The sequence below is a fragment of the Lacerta agilis genome, chromosome 4 (genome assembly GCF_009819535.1).
Source record: "Lacerta agilis isolate rLacAgi1 chromosome 4, rLacAgi1.pri, whole genome shotgun sequence".
Classification (NCBI taxonomy): Eukaryota; Metazoa; Chordata; class Lepidosauria; order Squamata; family Lacertidae; genus Lacerta; species Lacerta agilis.
In genome coordinates this window covers 58916187-58937804 of record NC_046315.1, presented here as the reverse complement: position 1 = coordinate 58937804, position 21618 = coordinate 58916187, and the positions used below count along the sequence as shown (strand labels likewise).

The 21618-nt window shown below is 42.7% G+C and overlaps 1 protein-coding gene across 8 annotated transcripts in view; it reads right to left on the bottom strand.

The window, feature by feature from the left end:
* DMD (dystrophin) overlaps positions 1-21618 on the bottom strand; it is a 1040101-nt gene that overhangs the window by 133130 nt on the left and 885353 nt on the right. For all 8 annotated transcript variants that reach the window (XM_033147196.1, XM_033147200.1, XM_033147197.1 and 5 more), the window contains 2 exons: positions 18614-18692; positions 1743-1803 (listed from right to left, as the gene is read on the bottom strand). In XM_033147196.1, the coding sequence (XP_033003087.1) occupies positions 1743-1803; positions 18614-18692 (140 nt within the window). The remainder of the gene's footprint in view (positions 1-1742; positions 1804-18613; positions 18693-21618) is intronic.

The following is a 21618-nucleotide window of genomic DNA, read 5'->3' as shown; positions in this document are numbered from 1 at the left end:
ATGGCATACAACAGCTGATCTGCTCCTATGGCAAAGGCACCATTAAATTGCACTCAAGGCTGAGTGGCCCACAAGTAGGGACGTTTGGTAGTAAAGGCATGGTACAACCATCAGGGGTTGTGGAGGTACCAGTGGTAAATCTACTTCTCCCCACAAGGGAGTGGGTGGAGAGTAAAGTTGTGCCAGGTAGTTAGCTTGCTTGACTGCCTAGACCAATCTCCTCAGGGCTTGCAACAGAAAGAGTTATAATCAATCCCTTGGCTGCACTTAATAGACACACCACGTTCCTTTAATAAAGTTGTGGCCTCTTTAATCCCAGCTAGTGTTGTGTCTGTCTTTATTTTCTTCCTCCTGCAAATTTCCATAGTTTAACCACAATGCAGAAACTTTAATGACTGTTGGATGCTGTTAATTAATCAACTAGATAAATATGATGCTGTAACTGTCAAAACCAAGTGGCTTGATGTTGCCTAGCATTAAGACACCAAAGAGGATGTTACTTATGCTTTTGAAGCAACTATTTTCTGATTTATGAACTCATAAAGTGACCTGTCACTGAAAATGAAGAACTGATGAGTTGGGTAAAAAAAACCAAAATTCTAAGCATCAAGAAGAAAATAAGAAAAGTACACATGAACAATAAAATATGCAAGAAATACATCTCTCAACATGTGCTCTTATGTTCAGTGTCAACAATTTACCGTATGTTGCTTTAGAACAGAAAACCATGTCCAAATGCAGAAAACTGTCAGATATAATGTTTGCTTTCTGAACAGGCAAGAAATGTACAGTAACTCCTTTGAGAATTTAAAGACCAATAGCAAAGAAATACTTTCTATTATGAAATCAGACCTAGAACAGGAGCTGGACAACAGCTTAAGATGTAAATTTCCTGTATTTTCAAACAACACCTAATGGTTTTGAGTTAGCAATATGCAAGATGTGTGGGCACAACAAAAGAATAATGTAAAATGCTGCTGCACATGATAAAAATGATTTTCACTGAAAAATCAGCAAATAAAAAATATTTAATTGTACACATTTAACATGGCAAAATATTGAATTCTAATATTAAGATGAGATAAATTATAAAAAGTAGGGTGATTGCATTATTAAGCTCTTTCTACCCATGTTGGCAACAAAGTATAAACTACAGAGAAGTCCTTTTTGTGAGATCCCAAATGCAATAAATAGGTAGATTAAAAAGTGATCTTTCTACAGAAATCAAAAAGCTTGTAAAAGAGAATAGTTGAACAGACTATAAAAATTAAATGTGTGTCAAAGGAAATTGTCCCATTTGTTCCAAACAACTTCTCTGGTACTCTTTTCATGGATGAATTGGCCAACCAGTGAGAGCACTACATAATGCATATCACAATGAAGCCAACACTTATGGTCTATTCAACTATCACTTGAAATGTTTAATTTTGAACAGAGAAAGAGGCTGCTTTGCACGCTCTGATCTGTAACTGAAAGTACTAATTCTGAACTTTAAAAAAAAATTGCATTTCAAATGTATATTGGTGATTATACTGTCTTTTAACCCCAAGGAATCCTCAGAATTCTTGATGTTATATGTAAATCTTTTTCTATGCTATCAATGGAAATGGAGGCTACACCTGAAACATCCAGTATGAACCAGTAGGCTCCAAAAAGAGTAGAATTCTCACAGTTGTTTCAAGGCAAGCTAAGTTAATTAGTTGACAGCCCCAAGCAATTGATTATAATAGTTTGATACTTACTTGATGTAGTAGGGCACTTTGTTTGGCGATATTGCCCTCTCCCAGGGGCCCTGGACAGAAGCTGTTAACAAAAAACAAAACAAAAACGAAACATAAAATCAAATAAAAGAGACATGGAGGTCAAGTTCAATGCAAACAGGAAAGACAACATTAATCTCTGGAATTACAATTTTACACTTGGCCACACTGATATGGGTCTGTTTGCTCAGTTGCCCATGAAGGCAGGAAGGATTAACCTGCTGTTCAGAAATTTCTACTCTAATCTGAGTGAAATTGAACTCATTCAGCTGCAAAGATAAATGCAAAAACCTCTTCAACTACTAAACTTAAAGAAAAGATAAGAAACCGAAGAAGCATGCTGCTTGTCTTGTGGGACAGAAATTTTAGGGCTTCTGTGACCCTTGCTTCCTGCTGCCTTGTCTTCTACATTTTCCTCTTAGTTGATTAACTGTCATCAAACAAAGTAATACCTTGGTTTTCTTGTGAGAATTGAAAGACTTACCAGTTCATGTTCCTTTTTTGCTTCCATTGTCAAATGCATATATTATAGAGATTATTAAAAATATATAATGAAGATGCAGGTGCGAACACATAAAAAGCCAAATGTGCACAGAGGCTGTGAAATAGTGTTGTTGTCCCTACAAATTCCAGCACTTTAAGCACCACATCACATTCAAAGTCTAATGAAATTCACCTGTAATTACCTTTTAAACAAAATACAGCTGAATACTATTGAGTAAATTTCAAGTGATTTCTTTTTAAAGCCAAAACCAAAAACCAAAAAAGCAACAACACAAAAAACCCTCCACTTGGAACATGTGGAACTTGGGATATTTTCATCCATTTTATTTTTTGTTTTTATTTTAACATCTTGTTGTGATGCTATACTTCCATGCTGCAGATTGAAATAATGATCAGGCTCAAATCCAATTCATTGAGAGTGCATAACTCTATACAATTATTTATTGCAGCAGGAATAAAACAATATAAAAATATTGTCCTTCACATTTGTTTGTTTCTATTTCATAGTGATAATTTCTGGAACAGTCCTATTAATTACTGCCCCAGTAGAAAATATTCCACTGCCAAAGATATCATGCCTCTGAACACCATTTTCTGGGAAACACAACAAGGAAAAGTGGTGCTGCACTCAGGTCCTGCTTACAGGTTTCCCATAGGCATCTGGTTGGCCATTGGTCTGATCCAGCAAGGCTCAGGAGATTTGTGACTTTGTGCTGTTGTCATGTCACAACTTAGCATATCATTCAGGCAGAGTAGTGGAACTGTCATTATAAATTTTTAAAACACATTGGCAAATAAGAAACAACTAGCAGACAAAATGGCTCAATACACGTGTAAGATACATTATGTATGTATTTTCCTATAGCAGTGTTTTATGTTAGATGCAACAGTATCTTGAAATAGTTGAATTAGCTGAGAAACTTAATTATTCATACACTGAATAGGTCATTTAACCTACAGGTTGCCATGTTCCTCAAGAGCAGAAAAGTGGTCATCCCTAGTGCATCCATATATCATGTACATACTGTAAATATATATGATAGGTAATTATAGCATTTCTTGAAGTGGCATTATCTCCCCTATTTGTGAATTAATCTAGTCAAAACTTACTATCACATAATCTTATGTAGCAAGCATTTTTTTTTTAAATGAAGGCAAGCAGTCATCTTCACTGAAACTAAATGCCTTGGAAATAACAAACAATTCTGTGACGTTCTGCATAACTGGATTTAATGTTCCATCAACAGATTGTGCTGAGGCTGCCCATCGTGCAGTTTTTGCTCTGCTGGGTGATGCCAACCTTGCATAAATTTGAGTTGATAAAAATATGTGGTACCTATTTCAACTCTGCTCTAAGAATCATGATCTCATTTCTGGCACAAACCCAAACACTGCAAACAGCTGCTTCTTATCTCTGGATACCAGTAGAGGCTTACCATCCATTACAAAGCTAGTCTAGGTAATAGACATGTATCTTTAATTCCTAGTAAGATCATTTTTAGTAGTCAATCAAAGGAGACTGTCTCGGAAATGGTTTTTAATATGGCCAGAGAGCTCCCCCCTGTGTATTACTTGCTCAAGATACATACAATTTCCTACTTGCAGAAGAATATTCAAAAGTGCCTTTCTGTTATGGTACTGTGCAATGTAAAAGAATGTATTATCAGACACACCAGAAACTACCTGAAATGTTGATTAGGAAAGAGGAATGTATTTCAAACTTCTGTGGCTCATTAAATTACTCTTTTCAACTTAAAAAGGAATACCACAGTAAAAAATGTTTCATGATTATTACAACATGCAAGTACTACTTTTTAAAAAACAAAACAAAACATAACATAACAATATATTTCACCCTAAGAGGTCAACTATGTGCTAATTTATATATTAATATTTTAAAATAATTTATATTATTTTAAAACTAATTGTGTATTACTGAAATTAGATGTAGTGCCATGTATGGCATTCCTGTGCCTGAGGATTGTTCCATTCATGGTGGATATAAAGAAATGCAAACGAGGTACCGGCTCCCTTGATGTGACTAGGATAGTTCTGACAAGTGATGGAACTGCATATGAAAATTGGACCCTTGCCAGGCCTACACCAAATGACAGGATCAGGATGGTAGCACTTTACACTGAATCCTTATGTTTACACTCTGCACACTGCTCACAAATGTACGTTTTAAGTGAATGTGTGTGTTGTAAGCACAGGGAGGTGTTGTAAATTTATCAAATGAAAATTGCAGTTAACTCATGAACAATGTAATGAGATACAACCTTTAGATATAGATGTGAGTTAACAATAAGTTCTCCCCATCTCCATTTCAACATGGTTCTCCCAGTCTCCATTCTATCAACCCAATAGCACTGCAAGGTAGGTTAGGCTGAAAGATGGGACTGGCCCAAGATTATTCAGGGAGCTTCATACGTATATGATACTTGAATACTGCACGAGTGGATTCTATTCGTCCACTGTTGTTCTCAGCCATTTCTGCAGAAGTATAGCACTTTCCCTGTATGCTTTTCATTTTGATTTTTGATTTTAAAAAAAGTGGTAAATAGGGAAGCAGCTTCAGGAACTAAGATTGTCTATGTTTCTAGAGTGGTATTCAGCTAAATGTTATGCAGAGCAGACCTAGTGAAAGTAATGGAACCAATTTAGTCATACTCATTCATTTAAATTAGTCTGCATAAAATTTATCCATAGAATCATTGGATTGTAAAGTTGGAATGGGACCCAAGAGTCATCTAGTCCAACCCCCTGCAATGCAAGAATCTCAATTAAAGCATCCCCGACAGACAGACATCCAACCTCTGCTTAAAAACCTCCAATGAAGGAGTGCATCGTAAATAGTAGAAATGAAATTTATTACCAAATGACATGATAGCACAAGATTCTGTCCTCCTTCTACCTGGATGTCAAGTTACACACAATGCTGGTCCTGTTATTGGATGCAGAGTAATGAGAAAACTCCTTCAACTACCTAAATAATGGTAGATCCTATTTGACTCCCAATGCCAGTAAAAATGGTTCATTTAAGCCTCATCTTAATCAATTTTGAAAAAAGAAATAAAATATTTGTAGAATTGCTGAGAATAAAATGATATTGCTTCTCTGTAATTTCCTCATAACTGGCAAAATTACTGGTATATAACATGATAACAGAGTAAGCTGCAAAACAGTTTACATTCTTTTGCATTTTAGTATAATGACACATGATAAATTACAACAAGCTAAAGTTGCAATTCTGTTTGAATTTTAGGGTTCTGTTTGTTTGGAATAGTCCTACAGATGGAGTAATGGTTTCCCTATTTACCCATTAACTCCTAACTGTGGGACACTATTTTCAGCATATCTGTTTATGAGGGGGGGAAATGACAAGAGGGGGGGAAATGTCAATTTTGATTCCAAAATCTTAAAATCAAGGCAATAGCTGTTTCTGAAGCACTTGCCTGCTTAAGAGTTCTGGAGAACTCAGACGCTTTGCACATTCCTGTGACTTTGGGTCGGTCTTATTAATGGTATTACACATCTGTGGACTTAGGTGTTTTTCTTTCTTCTTATGGGTCAACAGAGCTATCTTTACTCATTATGTGTCCTGAAGAAATATGAATCTAGCTGTTCAGGGTAGGTGGAATCTACAAATAGAGGGAGATAATCTTCTAACACCTGGAAATTGATTTTGCAATTTAAGGGTTGTGTTCCTGCCATCTACTAGGTAATACTCCATTATTTGGCTTTAATTGACTCTTTTATATTCCAAAACTAACCACTGATAAAGACTGCCATGTTTCTCTTCTCCCCTCTGCCTGCCAAGGAACCTGGTTGTTTCATTTTCATGACTAATCTGGGTTACAAGCCAAATTTTCTGAAACAATGAGGAAAGCAGCCTTTGCTTCTTTATCACAGAATCCTAAGTGTGTAACTTGTTATATGTAGGGCAGGGGTCTGCAACCTTTAAGACACAAAGAGCCACTTGGACCCGTTTCCAAAGGAAAAAAAAAAACCTGGGAGCCGCAAAACCATTGCGACATTTAAAACAAATATAAAAAGAAATATATTGTTTCTTACCTTAATGCAATAATAATAAATAACGTATAGGAGCCAATGCAAAGTATAATTAGTAAAAACAACAAGAATAAGTTCTTACTTTTTTGCATTGACTCAGGGGCGTACCCAGGATCAAAACTGGGGGGGGGGGGCAAGCCATGGTCCTTCAGGTTGTGACATTTCAGCACGGAAAGGCGAATGAAACCAAAATTTTAGGGAAATTATATATAATTATAGCAGTGCTTTATTACAGTAGTTATTACAATTATTTGCTTGGTTTTATAAAAATTTTATTCTAGTTACATGTCTTATACCAGGGGTGGCCAACTCCCAAGAAACTGTGATCTACTTTCAGCAGTGATCTACCCCCGTTTTTTGGGGTTCAGCTCAAAGTTGTTTTGGGGGGGTGTGGTGGGTGGGAGAGAGGGCTTCCCCCTCTAAGACAGGTTGGCAAGCGAACTAAGAAAGAAAGAAAAAGGGGGGTGGGAATGGAAAAGTGGGGTGGAAAAATATAAATTGGGGGTGTGGTGGGTGGGAGAGAGGGCTTCCCCCTCTAAGATAGGTTGGCAAGCGAACTAAGAAAGAAAGAAAAAGGGGGGTGGGAATGGAAAAGTGGGGTGGAAAAATATAAATTGGGGGTGGGGTGGGTGGGAGAGAGGGCTTCCCCCTCTAAGATAGGTTGGCAAGCGAATTAATAAAGAAAGAAAAAGGGGGGTGGGAATGGAAAAGTGGGGTGGAAAAATATAAATTGGGGGTGGGGTGGGGTGGGGAGAATATCTATTAAAAATATGTAGTAGTTTAAAAAATAAAAATAAAGGGGGAAAATCTTTTTCTTCTTTTTCCTTTTTTTGAAAACAAAAACAAAAGGGGAAGAGAAAAGAAAAGGGGGGGATAGAGGGAGAAAAGGGTAATAATAAAAATTCAAATAGAGTGGCTGCAGCAGCTGTGGGGGGTGTTTGTTTATTTTTCGTTTGTTTGTTTGTTTTAAAAATGGGATTTCTCCCCTTGGATTAAAAAAGGAGGGGAGGAAAAAAAAGAGAGGGGGGGTGGGAGAGCAAGGCAAAAAGCCAAAAAGCAAAAAACAGGTTTTTTTGGGGGGGAATCGCGCCAGGCTCTGCAGCGCGCCGGCCTCGGGGCTCCGGGCCCCCGAGCCGCCCTTGGGGCCATCGTTGAGCATGTAGACCGCCCGCAGCGAGTGCTGGCGAAGCACCGGTTGGCGGAGGTTTCAGAAGCAGCCCGGACGTTTTCGCCGCCACCGCCCGGCCTTCCTGTTGCACGGCGGCGCAGGAAGGCTCCGAGTCCCGGCCGGGCCCCCGGGCGCCCCCCGGATCCCGCTGCCAAAGAGGCGCCGGACGGCGAGGCGGAGCAGCAAAGCCAGGCGGAGGCGGCAGCAGCACCATCCGGCGACCGACGCCGGGAAGGTCCCCCGCCCGCCCGCATCTCTGGGGGCGGGGAAGGCGCAACGGAGCCAAGCCCCACAAGGACACCCCAGCCGCCCGCCGGGCCCGACACTCCAAGGAGGGAAGCGGGCAGGCGCGGCGGGTCAGGAGGACGGCGCGGCGGGCGCAGCCCAGGCAGGCCAGGAGCGCAGCGCAGTGCCCCCACCACTCCGCGCCACCTCCGCGCCCCAGGCAGCCGCCCCGGAGCCGAAGGAGGAGCGCCTGTTGCGCGCTCACAGTGGCGGGCCGCGGCGGGGACGGCCCCGCTCCGCTCCGCCAACTGCGCTGCCGCTATCGCACCAGGCCCCGCCCCCCGCGCCTCCCCCCAGCTGCCCCCTCCCTCCCTCTCTCTCTCCCCCCTGCAAACCGCCCCTCCATCGCTGGCAGGGCTGGCGCGTCTTCCCTCCGGCCGAGGAGTTCTCAGGCGCAGTGCCCCCACCACTCCGCGCCACCTCCGCGCCCCAGGCAGCCGCCCCGGAGCCGCGGCAGGGCCGCGAAAGAGCCGCATGCGGCTCCAGAGCCGCAGGTTCCTGACCCCCGATGTAGGGTCTTGGAGGGGCTCACTCAGCATGCAGCCTCCATCTAGGAAGTGAGTCTACAAACTGGTCTCAGAGCCAGAACATCTAGCCCAATTTTTGTATTTGTTTTTCCTTGTCACACCACACCTTCATTGTGAAGTATCTTGCCTGATTAAGAGTTTTGGAAAATTCAAAAGCTCACTTTGACTGATCCTTAAAAAAGGTACTATTCAACTGTGAGCTTTGGGGTTTGTGCATAAATATTGTTATTATTGTCATTCTGCTTTCAGATATAATGCAGGCTGTCTTGCACATACACAGAGAATAAAATGTTTGTACTTACTTCCTAGACTTCAGAGAGTGGCAAATCTTCTATAAAGGTTTCAAAGTTTGAAGTTGTGCGTTATTATCTCAAGTCACACAAATGGAATTTTGTAAGGACTGCAAAAATCTATATGGCTAACAAGAGTTACTTTTTTTTTTACCAGCAACAGTATACATCTACTGCATAGACAACATCTGTCTCCATAACAGTAAAAACAGTTCACTGCCTGCTGCAAAGTCATCCACAGAGCGTAAAATCAATCTAGGCCTGGTTTCCTTGCATGTCACAGTTCTGCAAATAGCAATATTACACACACACCTATTTCATTTGAAGACTGTAGTGTATCAGAAAGACTCCACACTCAGTTTGGTACGTTTTTAAGACGTACTATTTGTCACACATTTCTCCTAATTAACAGAGCAGCTCTATTCCTGTTCTGCATCTCTATTGACTTTCATACTGAACTGATAATGTTCCTAATCTCTTCTTGTGTCTATTACTATTCATGATTCCATGACGCTTAGAACTCTAACATTTCATCCTTAGTTTTAGAATGAAACCCATGCATTACGGTCTACCAAGACTGCCCAAGCCATGACCCTGACAGCAATGTTTTGGTGTCAAAACAACCAGCTATGGCCATGAAATACACGTGGCTGTAGTGTTATCTATTTGATGGGCAGCTGTTGAAAAGAAGGCATCCAACAAAAAATGGCATATCATATAATGTTGGTGTAAGCTGCCCAGAGTGGCTGGGGAAACCCAGCCAGATGAGTGGGGTATGAATAAAATCATCATCATCATCATCTGTGACACTTTACCAGGGTAATTTCCACTGACTACATGAAGTAGCCAATGATAAATGTATTCCTGTATATTTAGTACCTTGCTGAAAGCAATTGCTGGAAAATTACATACAAAACATACACATATTTCCTTTACAGATTACAAAAGTATTTATAACATCTATAACATTCTTCTTAAATACAAACTATAATCGAAATACAATAATTTTGTTACAGGGACAATACAAGTACCTGGCTTTCTTTTCTGCAGAAGGGCTGACATGGTTACAGAGTATTGATCTAGAGGTGCCAGAAGCACTGAGCCACCACATCCCACTTGTCCAAGATGTAACACTGACTTTGGGACAGGAGGTGAGCAGCTGGTGATTCAAGCCCTGATAGAGTGCCTTTTCCTGCTGGCAACTGTAACCAGGACCACAAGTCTGATAATTTCAGGGGTGGGAGAGGGGATATTATTTGTGACATGTGAACCACCTGTATCCCACTGAGAATTCTGGGATTTCTGTTTCCAGTTCCTGGTGGGAAAAGATGCACTAACAGAGCCCGAGATTGCACACAGCTGTCTTCTCTTGACCTATACATTTCTGGGCCTTGGGGCAAGAGGAGATGGTGGCAGACACTTTGCAATTGTTCACACAGAATACTTGCAAAGCTCTCAGGCCTTTGTAAGGGTTCAGTTGCAATGCTGCCATGAGGAAACAGCATGGGAGGAAACTTTGAGAGATCTTATCATGGATCTCCCGCATCTCATTTTGTCTGTCTTCAATATGGTAAAATAGAACATGAGATTATGCCCCACACCCACACACTCTTAATGAAGAAGAGCTGCAGATCACAACGCACAGTGAACTGCAATAATATTAGCCTTTCTTTAAATATAAAATAGAGAGCAAATATATGGGTATTTTGGTGGGGGGAGGGGGAGGATTAGTATGAGAAGCATATGTAAAAAAACCAAAGTACACATGATGAAAATGGACCATGTATTAAGTTCACCACCAACACCTGCTTATGCTTTCATCTAGAAAGTGCTAAAGCATGTAGCTTTCAGAATTCAACACAATTTCTCTTTCTAGCCTTAAGTAAGCAAACAACTGCAGCCCTTAAATAACTGCATGAGCACCACGAAGTAATACTTTTACACATCAGGTTCATAATTATTTTTTGAAAATATTTAAATTGGGACATTTCAAGCTAAATTAAGCTAAGTGATTACATAGATATTTTGAAAATCTTGGACTTATGATTGATTCCAAGCACAAGGGAAATGCTGAAATAAAAAGTGGTATTATCTTAAAATGTAACCTTCTGCCAAGGTCTTTTATTGTTGTGGTATACAGAGACAGAGATGGGGAAGGGGTCATTCCAATTCTAAGTCTCATTCCAGAATACTTGCTATAGATTGTCAGGGGCTTAAGAAGGTCCAATTCACCTTCAAAATCATGCTCTTGTGATCAGGTCCTGCTTGCGAGTTTCTCACAGGTATCTGGTTGGCACAGAATGTTGGACTAGATGGGCCATTGGCCTGATCCAGCAGGCTCTTCTTATGTTCTGAAGTATGCAGAAGTTTTCTCTTACATTTGGGTGGCCCTGTTTTCTTTCAGCTACCTGAATTAGTTATTAGCAGAAAAGATTGCGTTGCTCCTGGGCAATGGAATTCTTTGTCATACATTTCCCATTTCCCTTAACTGTGGTATCTAGCAGTAATCCCCAACATGTGTATGTTTTATTTACTGATGGCATCAAGATACTGATAGCACGCTATTCTGTTTTGTTCCATTAGTTAACATGTGTGGTATCACGATGACTGGGTACGTGGAATGTTGCTTGCAGAAATAAGGTTTAATTGCACATACAATGTGACTTTAAAATTGGACTTAAATATTCATATTTTATTGCCTTGACTCACTTCATGACTTGTTATGTAAATATAGACAATAAAACTATCACAATATTTGCCACCACTGTGTTGCTAACTATAAATAGAACCTGTGGACTAGGAAGGGCTCATTAACACACTACAGTAGTTCAACATCAGCACTGTAAAGCAATGTGATTTTGAAAGGCCCAATATAAACTCCATAATCTTATGAAATGCTGATAGTCTTCCCTCTGGCTGCTCTTTTCCCTCTCTACCTAAGCTGGGCTCCATGGTAGTAAAGTTCTTTTTCTTACTCCCTCTTTTGGTATTGGCAACTTCAAAGTTGCATTTGTTCCAACGGATATATAAAAGGCATATAACCCTGCTTTTGTGCTTTTCCTGAGGCTTTTGTTCATACAAATAAATTCTTTTGGATTCCCTGTGTTCCTTTTATCGTGATTCTTGCTTTCTCAGGGTCTTTCGGTGACCTTAGTGTCAGGCCCTTGCCCTTTCAGTTATGACCTTCCTTTCTCAGGAATAGGTTCATTTTTTATCACAGAAGCAAGGAACATCTTTTGGTCAACTTTTTTAGGTTCACATTTAAATGCCTGGCATCCAGAAATGATATTTGCATTTGTGTCCCTTACTGTACTGATCCATGTACATTATCTCAGACGAAGACTTTTCACCCATGTCTTTCAGATGAAGATTCTCTAATGGAATTTACTTCCCTTCCAGTGCCTGCTAAAAATCTTTGTGAAGTGGCTTGGATTCTGTGAACCAGGAGTAGAAGGAAGATAATTGAAGAATTATCTTCAATTCTTTCCCTCTCTCCTGCACTGTGCAATGCTTTTTCAGAGGGTCAGGGCACTCACCTGAATGACATGTGATGGGGCATGGGAGGGTGCAGTAGAAAAGGGAAATGAAGAAAAATCAGGTGGTTTCCTTATCCAAGTAAAATGCTACTTGCACAAGGTGCCTCCACTTAGGTTTGGGCCATGACCTTCTCACCAGCAGACCTTATGGCCTATCCCATGCTGTTAAGGTGCACCCCCATCCAGAAAGGCTTTTCAGAGGGCACAGGGAAAAGGGAGCAACAATGTTCCCTTTTGAGAGCTTCCTTCTGCTTGCAGTTCTCAGGATATCTGCCACTGAATCTTGCCATCAATGTAATATTGTTTTAACTGAGTGAAGTGGGTGTGGTCTGCTCAAATGATTTTCTCTCCAGAATGGAGATTAAAACATACTGGTACTATAAGTCTGTATAGGGACCCAGGTGGCTCTGTGGGTTAAACCATAGAGTCTAGGTCTTGTTGATCAGAAGATCGGTGGTTCGAATCCCTGCCACGGGTGAGCTCCCGTTGCTCGGTCCCAGCTCCTGCTCACCTAGCAGTTCGAAAGCACGTCAAAGTGCAAGTAGATAAATAGGGACCACTCCAGCAGGAAGGTAAATGGCGTTTCCGTGCACTGCTCTTGTTCGCCAGAAGCGGCTTTGTCATGCTGGCCACATGACCCAGAAGCTGTCTGCGGACAAACGCCGGCTCCCTTGGCCTATAGAGTGAAATGAGCACCACAACCCCAGAGTCGGACATGACTGGACCTTTACCTTTACCTTACTATAAGTCTGTAGCAAAATTCAACTGCTTAAGGTGCTAAGTTTGGTCCTTGAAATGTCATGACCAATCCCTCCCCATCCTTAGAGAACATTCATGTCTCTTAAAAATTGCTGTTTGTGTGTCAAATATTGCTTCTCCCCATATAAACCGATCCAGACCCTGTAATCATCATCTGAGTCCCTTCTTCGTGTGACTCTTCCATTAGAGGTCCAAAGGGTGGCAATACAAGAATGGGCCTTTTCTGCAGTGGAATACTCTCCCTAGGGAGGCTCGCCTGGTGCCTTTATTACATATCTTTAGGTGCCAGGCAAAAACACTTTTCTATAACCAGACCTTTTAAATGTGTTCGTGGGAGGGAGGCTATTTTATTATGTGTTCTCACTTTGTATTTTTATGTTGGGAACTGCACCATGATCTTTGGATGAAGGCAGTATACAAAAGTAATATATAATGGTAATAATAATGGTAATAATAATAATAATAATGTTTGTTTTAAAAGAGTGATGCATGATCACACAAGTGATATTTCCAGGTTTTGTTTTCCTTTGAAAGGTGGACAAGTCTACCTGAAGCATTGGGTGGTGGTGAACAGATACATTCAAATTTCTTTTTCCATAGCAAAGATAGGAGACTGTTTTAAACTTCCATAGACAAGCATAAATGGCATTCAAAGTGACAAAATAGTAATACTTTATAAATCACTAAAATAAAATAAGTTACGTTATTGTAAAACCAAATAGAATGTTTTTGTTAATGAGCTTCAAAAGAATAGTCACATTCTACATATAAAAGCTACCATGCTGCAAAATGTGCAGTTCAAAAAAGAGTTCTACTTCTCTGCATGTGTGTGTCACATAGTAGGTTAGATAGGAAGTGTGTCCAAAATATGCTTGTTAAAAATCAATTTATTCTTAATAGTACACCATACTTTAAAATATGTACCTTCTAAAGAATAGGCATGTTTCTCCTTGGCCTGAAACCCCAGCTTTATTCATGGTGCCAATTACAAAGCAGCTGCTCAATAATACTATGTCGCATTGCACACCCAAGTCTTGCCACGCCCGGTGGCCCCACCTACTTCATTAATGATATGGTGTAGTTGCAGTAAAGTCATTTCAACACATCAGCTCACAATGCATTTTACTTTGATAATGAAACCTCAGCATCTTTTCATTGGTTTTCCCTAGTCATGTATCAAACAAGCAGCAGGAGACCATTATCCTCTGCCTATCCCGTATTCCACTGATGCAATCCTTTAAATATGGTTTTGTTATTTACTTTCCTATAATCGCAGTACAATAGGCCAAAGACGTGGCTTTCAAACAGCTTCATTTCAATCTGTGCCTTGCTGCTTTGATGCTGCTTCAAGTAGTCTTTCAAAAGACTTCAAAACATACTGCATAAAGGCTGTACCAGTGATAGCCATCTCTTTCCCCACCCCCCACCTCCAGTGCTGAGTTAAAGGATTTTATTAGTTGCCATTTTGAAGTAACTTTTCTGCTGTGGCTTTTTGTTCCTCCCACCATTTCAGTTAGTGGATGTAGCATAGTGCCCTTGCTTGAATGTAGTTTTTAAATGAGTACCTGATCACTACCAACTTCTTAGTGGAGGTCATGAGAGGACATTATGAAGACTAAAACACTTTAATAAGCAGGTATGTGCATCACTTTTCTCTGTCCTCAGTTGGGCATCAGTATAATAGCCTTGCTGAATAGCACTACAACTTGCAAATGGAATATGCTTCATCCTTAAAAGTAGCCATTGTCATTAAAGATACCATAGCTGAAAGCATGCAGACAGATGCATATGATGATAGCCAGCTGGAAACATCTGTACTAACTGAACATGAGAGAACATTTTGAAAGAAGCAGCTTTGTGAAAAATACAGTAGCTTCCAAATTACTTGTGCAAGGCCAAAGCTTTACCCCCTCCCCAAATTTCCACCTTTCCCTTCTCTATAATCACCAATGAGTTTAAGCCCTTGTCCACAGTGAGTTGAGAGTAAATCTCATGCTGCAGTCCCAATAAACCAGTTTCACTTCCTTGTGTAGAAACATTAACAAATACGTTGTATGTTGAGTTTATAATGTATTAATTTATGGGTGCTAAATGCCTGGATTCTGTAAACGTTAGAATTACAACTTTTGAGTTTAAACGGGATGTCAGACCTGTATGTCTTAAACTGTATATTAGACCGTTTCTAAACCCTATGAAATTAGCACGTGTTAAGGGCTAATTAAGGGACACGGGTGGTGCTGTGGGTCAAACCACAGAGCCTAGGGCTTGCTGATCAGAAGGTCGGTGGTTCGAATCCCCGTGACGGGATGAGCTCCCGTTGCTCAGTCCCAGCTCCTGCCCACCTAGCAGTTCAAAAGCACATCAAAAGTGCAAGTAGATAAATAGGTACCGCTCCGGCGGGAAGGTAAACAGCGTTTCTGTGTGCTGCTCTGGTTTGCCAGAAGCGGCTTAGTCATGCTAGCCACATGACCCGGAAGCTGTACGCTGGCTCCCTCGGCCAGTAACGCGAGATGAGCGCTGCAACCCCAGAGTCGGACATGACTGGACCTAATGGTCAGGGCAGGGGCGTCGTAGGGTGGGGGCGGTGGGGGCGGGCCGCCCCTGGTGCCGCCCCTAGGCGGGTGTGTGCAGTGCTGCTGCTCCCGGGGTGACGGAGGGAGCGGCGGCGCGTCCCACCACTCCCATGCGCCGCCGCTCCCTCCGTCACCCCGGGAGCAGCAGCGCTGCACGGACGAGGCTCCCGAAGTGGCGGCCCGGCATACCCCAGGGGCGGGGGCGTCGCTGCGCGCGCGTGCGTCATGACGCACACGCAGCGATGCCCCGCCCCCAGGGATGCCGGGCCGCCGCTTTCCGGAGCCTCGGTGGGCTGCAAAGAGCCCCGAAGCCGCAGCCTCGCAGCCCTTTGCGCTATGGCTGCGGCTTCAGGGCTCTTTGTAGCCCGCCGATGCCCCCAAGCCCCCGCCCGGCATACCCCAGGGGGCGGGGCGTCGCCGCGCGTGCGTGCGTCATGACGCACACGCAGCGATGCCCCGCCCCCGGGGATGCCGGGCCGCCGCTTTCCGGAGCCTCGGAGGGCTGCAAAGAGCCCCGAAGACGCAGCCTGGCAGCCCTTTGCGCTATGGCTGCGGCTTCGGGGCTCTTTGTAGCCCGCCGATGCTCCCAAGCCCCCGCCCGGCATACCCCAGGGGGCGGGGCGTCGCCGCGCGCGCGTGCGTCATGACGCACACGCAGCAATGCCCCGCCCCCGGGGATGCCGGGCTGCCGCTTTCCGGAGCCTCGGTGGGCGGCAAAGAGCCCCGAAGCCGCAGCCTGGCAGCCCTTTGCGCTATGGCTGCGGCTTCGGGGCTCTTTGTAGCCCGCCGATGCTCCCAAGCCCCCGCCCGGCATACCCCAGGGGGCGGGGCGTCGCCGCGCGCGCGTGCGTCATGACGCACACGCAGCGATGCCCCGCCCCCGGGGATGCCGGGCTGCCGCTTTCCGGAGCCTCGGTGGGCGGCAAAGAGCCCCGAAGCTGCAGCCTGGCAGCCCTTTGCGCTATGGCTGCGGCTTCGGGGCTCTTTGTAGCCCGCCGATGCTCCCAAGCCCCCGCCCGGCATACCCCAGGGGGCGGGGCGTCGCCGCGCGCGCGTGCGTCATGACGCACACGCAGCGATGCCCCGCCCCCGGGGATGCCGGGCCGCCGCTTTCCGGAGCCTCGGTGGGCGGCAAAGAGCCCCGAAGCTGCAGCCTGGCAGCCCTTTGCGCTATGGCTGCGGCTTCGGGGCTCTTTGTAGCCCGCCGATGCTCCCAAGCCCCCGCCCGGCATACCCCAGGGGCGGGGGCGTCGCTGCGCGCGCGTGCGTCATGACGCACACGCAGCGATGCCCCGCCCCCGGGGATGCCGGGCCGTCGCCGCGCGTGCGTGCGTCATGACGTCATGACGCACGCACGCGCCACGATGCCCCGCCCCCAGGGGTGCCCCTTGGCTTCCCGCCCCGGGCAGCCGAGGGGCTAGGAACGCCCCTGTGTCAGGGGTCCCTTTACCTTTACCTTTAAGGGCTAATTAGGTCAAGGTAGTGCTATTTAACCCAGACTAGTTTCCTTGGAGGTGTTAGCCTGTGGGGTAAGGAGCTGTTTAGCACAACAATGCATGAAATGAACTCACTACAGAGTGCAAAGAGGTGGGGCCCCTTTGACTCCAGAGAAAAAGCCAAGAGTTTAGGGATTACAGTTAAGAGTTATGCAACAGTGAGTAAGAATTGGCAGAGAAATGGCTGGTGTCTGTTTAAATCCAATCCTGTGCTTATGGCAAGACCCTCTTGGAATATAATGCTGGGGATCCCTCTAATTTAGACTCAGGTTAATATAGGTAAAGGTAAAGGGAGCCCTGACAGTTAAGTCCAGATGCAGACGACTCTGGGGTTGCGGCGCTCATCTCGCTTTACTGGCCGAGGGAGCTGCCGTTTGTCCACAGACAGCTTCCGGGTCATGTGGCCAGCATGTCTAAGCCACTTCTGGCAAACCAGAGCAGCGCACGGAAACACCTTTTACCTTCCCGCTGGAGTGGTACCTATTTATCTACTTGCACTTTGACGTGCTTTCGAACTGCTAGGTGAGCAGGAGCTGGGACCAAACAACAGGAGCTCACCCCATTGCAGGGATTCGAACCACCAACCTTCTGATCAGCAAGCCTAAGGCTCAGTGGTTTACACCACAGCGCCACCCATGTCCTCAGGTTAATATATATATGTGTGTAAATAAACCATATATTATAAAGACAACACTGTCTCTGTTGTGCCTCATTTTCTAAAAGCAAACACAGACCCTGCGTAAAGCGTGCCTGGAAGTCCTGTATTGCTGTGGAGATTGGGGTGGTGTGTAACAAGATGCATGATTTTGCAGCCAGCAAACAGAATGATAAAAACAAATTCCAGATCCCGCAGAGGTGGTTCATGTATATATCTATAAAGATGCAGAGAGGACTGGTGGAACTGGTTTCTTAACCAGTCACCAGATGCACCCAGATAAATGAATAGCTTCTATTACCTCCTATAGCAACAAATAAACAATAGCACGTATATAGATCAAATTCTAATGAACAAGATCCTATAATCGTTTGAGTCAATGTTTTTCTTTACAGAAAGTTCTTCTTAACTGTAGACAAACATTGGAAAGAACGAATGTCATACTAAAAAAAACCAAGTTGTTGGAAGGTGGCAAATGTTGTTTGTGCAACCAAACACCAGATAAGTGTGGTAAACCTGTGTCTCTCAACTATATCACCTCAAGTAGCAGGTAGGGGTGTATGTATTCCCAGGTTGAATACTCAACCATGGCAGGGAAAGTCTATACGTAAAATGCCAGGAAGATGGCTAGGCTACCTACAGCCCCGTTTCCTGGCGTTTAATTTTCTGTACCTTGGAAATTATATTCACACCAGGTGCCCAAAACCCAGGGACACCCTAGTCTGAAGCGGAACAGTCACTTTATCTTGTGTGTATGAGTAGTAGGTCATAATTTTAGAGGCTTTTTTTGCATTTTGTGTCAGAATTTTATGAACTTCTGAGCTCACACCGAATCTTAACTGCTGGGTTACTAAATTGTCCACAATGGCAGTTTCTAATCAAAGGCCAGACAAGAAATCCTAGCTATCACTTCTGGAAAGGCTGACTTCATAACAACTTTTAATAGTTTCTTAAGCAAGTTAGCAACAACACAAAGAACAATTACTTACTGGAAAGGAAGTGCTGAGAAGTAGGACAGAAATCTCGGTGGGCCTCATGCAACTGCCTGATACGCTCATCAATGGACACCTGCGTAGAGGGAAAATGACTCAGTGTAATAAAGGAGATAATAAAGTGTCTTGTAAACTCCCCAACCCACCCTAATAATCCTACTATTAGATGTCAATACAGCTAATCTTACTCCTGCAACAATTTGAAATAGCAGAATTCATGCTTTAGACAGGGAAAGAACATTTTGTTGGAATCGTGTACAGTACACAGTTCCATTCACACAAATCCAAATGAAGTAGATGCCACACATACATGTATAATTATGTGCAAGAGTGAAACCTTAATGTGTTTGGAGTCGTGCCCATGAGGATAAAAGCCAGCTTAAATCCAACAAACTTTCCAACTTCTAGATATGGTTTCTTTTCTTACCAACATTAAAGTGACAAGTCACTTTTCTGTTGTTTGTGATGGAATATATGTAGTGTAATGTATTCTAATGAAAAATTATAAATAAGCAGTATAAGCTGAGGCAATGCCCATTTGGAAAAACATTACTTAACTTGGAAATTTTCCAGGTCAGTCTGAAAACACCAAGGTAGGTTTTGTTCTGAAAGCCTCCAATAAAACAAAACAAAATAAAAAAAATAAAAAAAATCCTTCCAGTAGGTATCTGAAGAAGTGTGCATGCACACGAAAGCTCATACCAAGAACAAACTTAGTTGGTCTCTGAGGTGCTACTGGAAGGAATTTTTTTATTTTTTATTTTGTTTTGACTATGGCAGACCAACATGGCTACCTACCTGTAACTCCAATAAAACAGTCTCTGGAAATGAAGTTTTAATAAATGGTTTATTTAGTGTGGATCATTTTCAGTGGTGATTGCTACTCATATTTTGGGATGGCACCTTTCAGGGTAACGGGCTGGCTCTGAGGTTTGCTGTCTGAGATATGGGTCATAAATTGGGACAGGAGCTGCCTGTAGGACCAACCTGTCTCATCTGCCTGGAGCTATGGAGTCTCAGGAAGGCGAGGGGGTGATGCAGCAAGGTATACATACATGCCTTCATGCGATGTAAGTAAGTTGGATAGCAGTACCTCTGTTTCCTGCAGAAAGGAGTTTGGTTGCCCTAGCGGCTGCAGTTTCAGTCTATGTTGAAGTTAGTTCTGCACCAATAGCTGTTTCCCTACGCAGGTGTTTTATAGATTCAATCTTAAAGCAACACAAGTTCAACCAAGCCTTTGCCTCTTTTTTCAGTTATCAGGTCGCAAATGAAGTTTTAATATGTAGCGTCTTTATTGTGGATCTTTTTCAGTGGTTATTGCTGCTCATATTTCGAAATAATTTGGTTCCTATGCTAGTACTAGTTTTGCTTATATTGTTATATGTCCCAGAAAAAGTTAGGTAGAGAAATGGTAGAGAAAAAGTCAGGTAGTTACAATGGCAAAGCAATCTCTCCCCTTAAATGGCAAACAATGTTTGAGTGATCATCTACAATCAGTGACCTCTACAATGAGTATTTGTGTGAAACTGGCTAGGAAACTGACAGGAAATATTATGATGGTTTTAGAAATGCTGCCAAAATTTAGTAAATTTAAAATACTTCCTATTCAACCTCATTTACATGTGTGATATAAACAACATTTATCTGATTACATATAGGTAAAATGAACAATGTAGAAGAGTGCTATTTTTATATTTATGTTTCTTCTTTCAAGCATTATTTATTCATTCTACTTGGGTTACCTTGGTTTTTCCTAATAACTTTTATTCTTCTTTCTCATCTGACCTTGTTAAGCTAATATTCCTTCCGATTTTGCTATTTCATTATGAATGTCTTCTTACTATCTCAAACACATCTCTCAAAAACCAAATTTCAGGTTGGTCACCAGTTTCTTCTTTTCTTCACATTTATATCCTGCTGTTATTGTTATCTGAAATATTTGTTGATTTTTATCCCTTTATTGAAGCCACTGTGAAATCTTGTAATTTTCATTTGTTGAATATTTTTCAACCCCATTCAGTGTCCTGCTACAATTAACTATATGGCCTTTCAATGTTTGGAAGCTGTGTTTGATTATACTACAAATTGCAAAAAAAAAGCTTGTAGGTCTCCACTTAGATATTATAGAATATTCCTCTACATAGTGATAAGCAGTGCTTTCTTTTTCTAAAAAAAATGTTTAGGGGTACTCTCATTTTGACTCAAGAAAACCACCATTTTATAGTTCAAATCAGGGAAAATAAATACAGTGGTGCCCCGCTAGACGAATGCCTCGCTAGACGAAAAACTCGCTAGATGAAGGCATTCGTCTAGCGGAAGGCTGCCCCGCAAGACGAATTTGTCTATGGGGCTGCCTCGCAAGACAAAAAAAAAATATTTTTTTTTGTCTAGCGAAAACCGCGGTTTGCATTGCCGCTTCGCTAGACGAAAAACCTGCTAGACAAAAATACTCGCAGAACGAATTATTTTCGTCTACCGGGGCACCACTGTACAGTAAATGGACAAATGTACAAAGATTCACAAAATGTTTAGGGGTATGCGTACCCCTGTGCCCCCCCCCCAGAAAAAGCACTGGTGATAAGGAATGTTTTCCAGATGGCTGATTTATTGTATGGGCTTGTATAGTCATAATTTGTTAAAATCTGAAATTCTTCGTTGCTTAAACTCCCCCCCCCTCCTATATAATTAATACAGTTTAGATGGGATTTTTTAATTTATATATTTTTAACAAGGGAATCTCGGTCACTTCTGAAGGCAAAAGGATGAAAAATCCAATAAACTGATTTCTAAAAAGTGTGGATAAATGCATTACACACACTTATAAATATAAAGAAACAGACAAAATGCCTACCCTCCTACGTAATAAGACGCAAACAAAGACTCTCTTTATGCTTCTACAGTAATGCAACACATTCACCCCTCCACAACCTTTATCTATGCCTTTCAGCATTTCCAGCTTTTATAATCATGGGTGTGGCCTGTTTCCCGAAAACTGACATAAT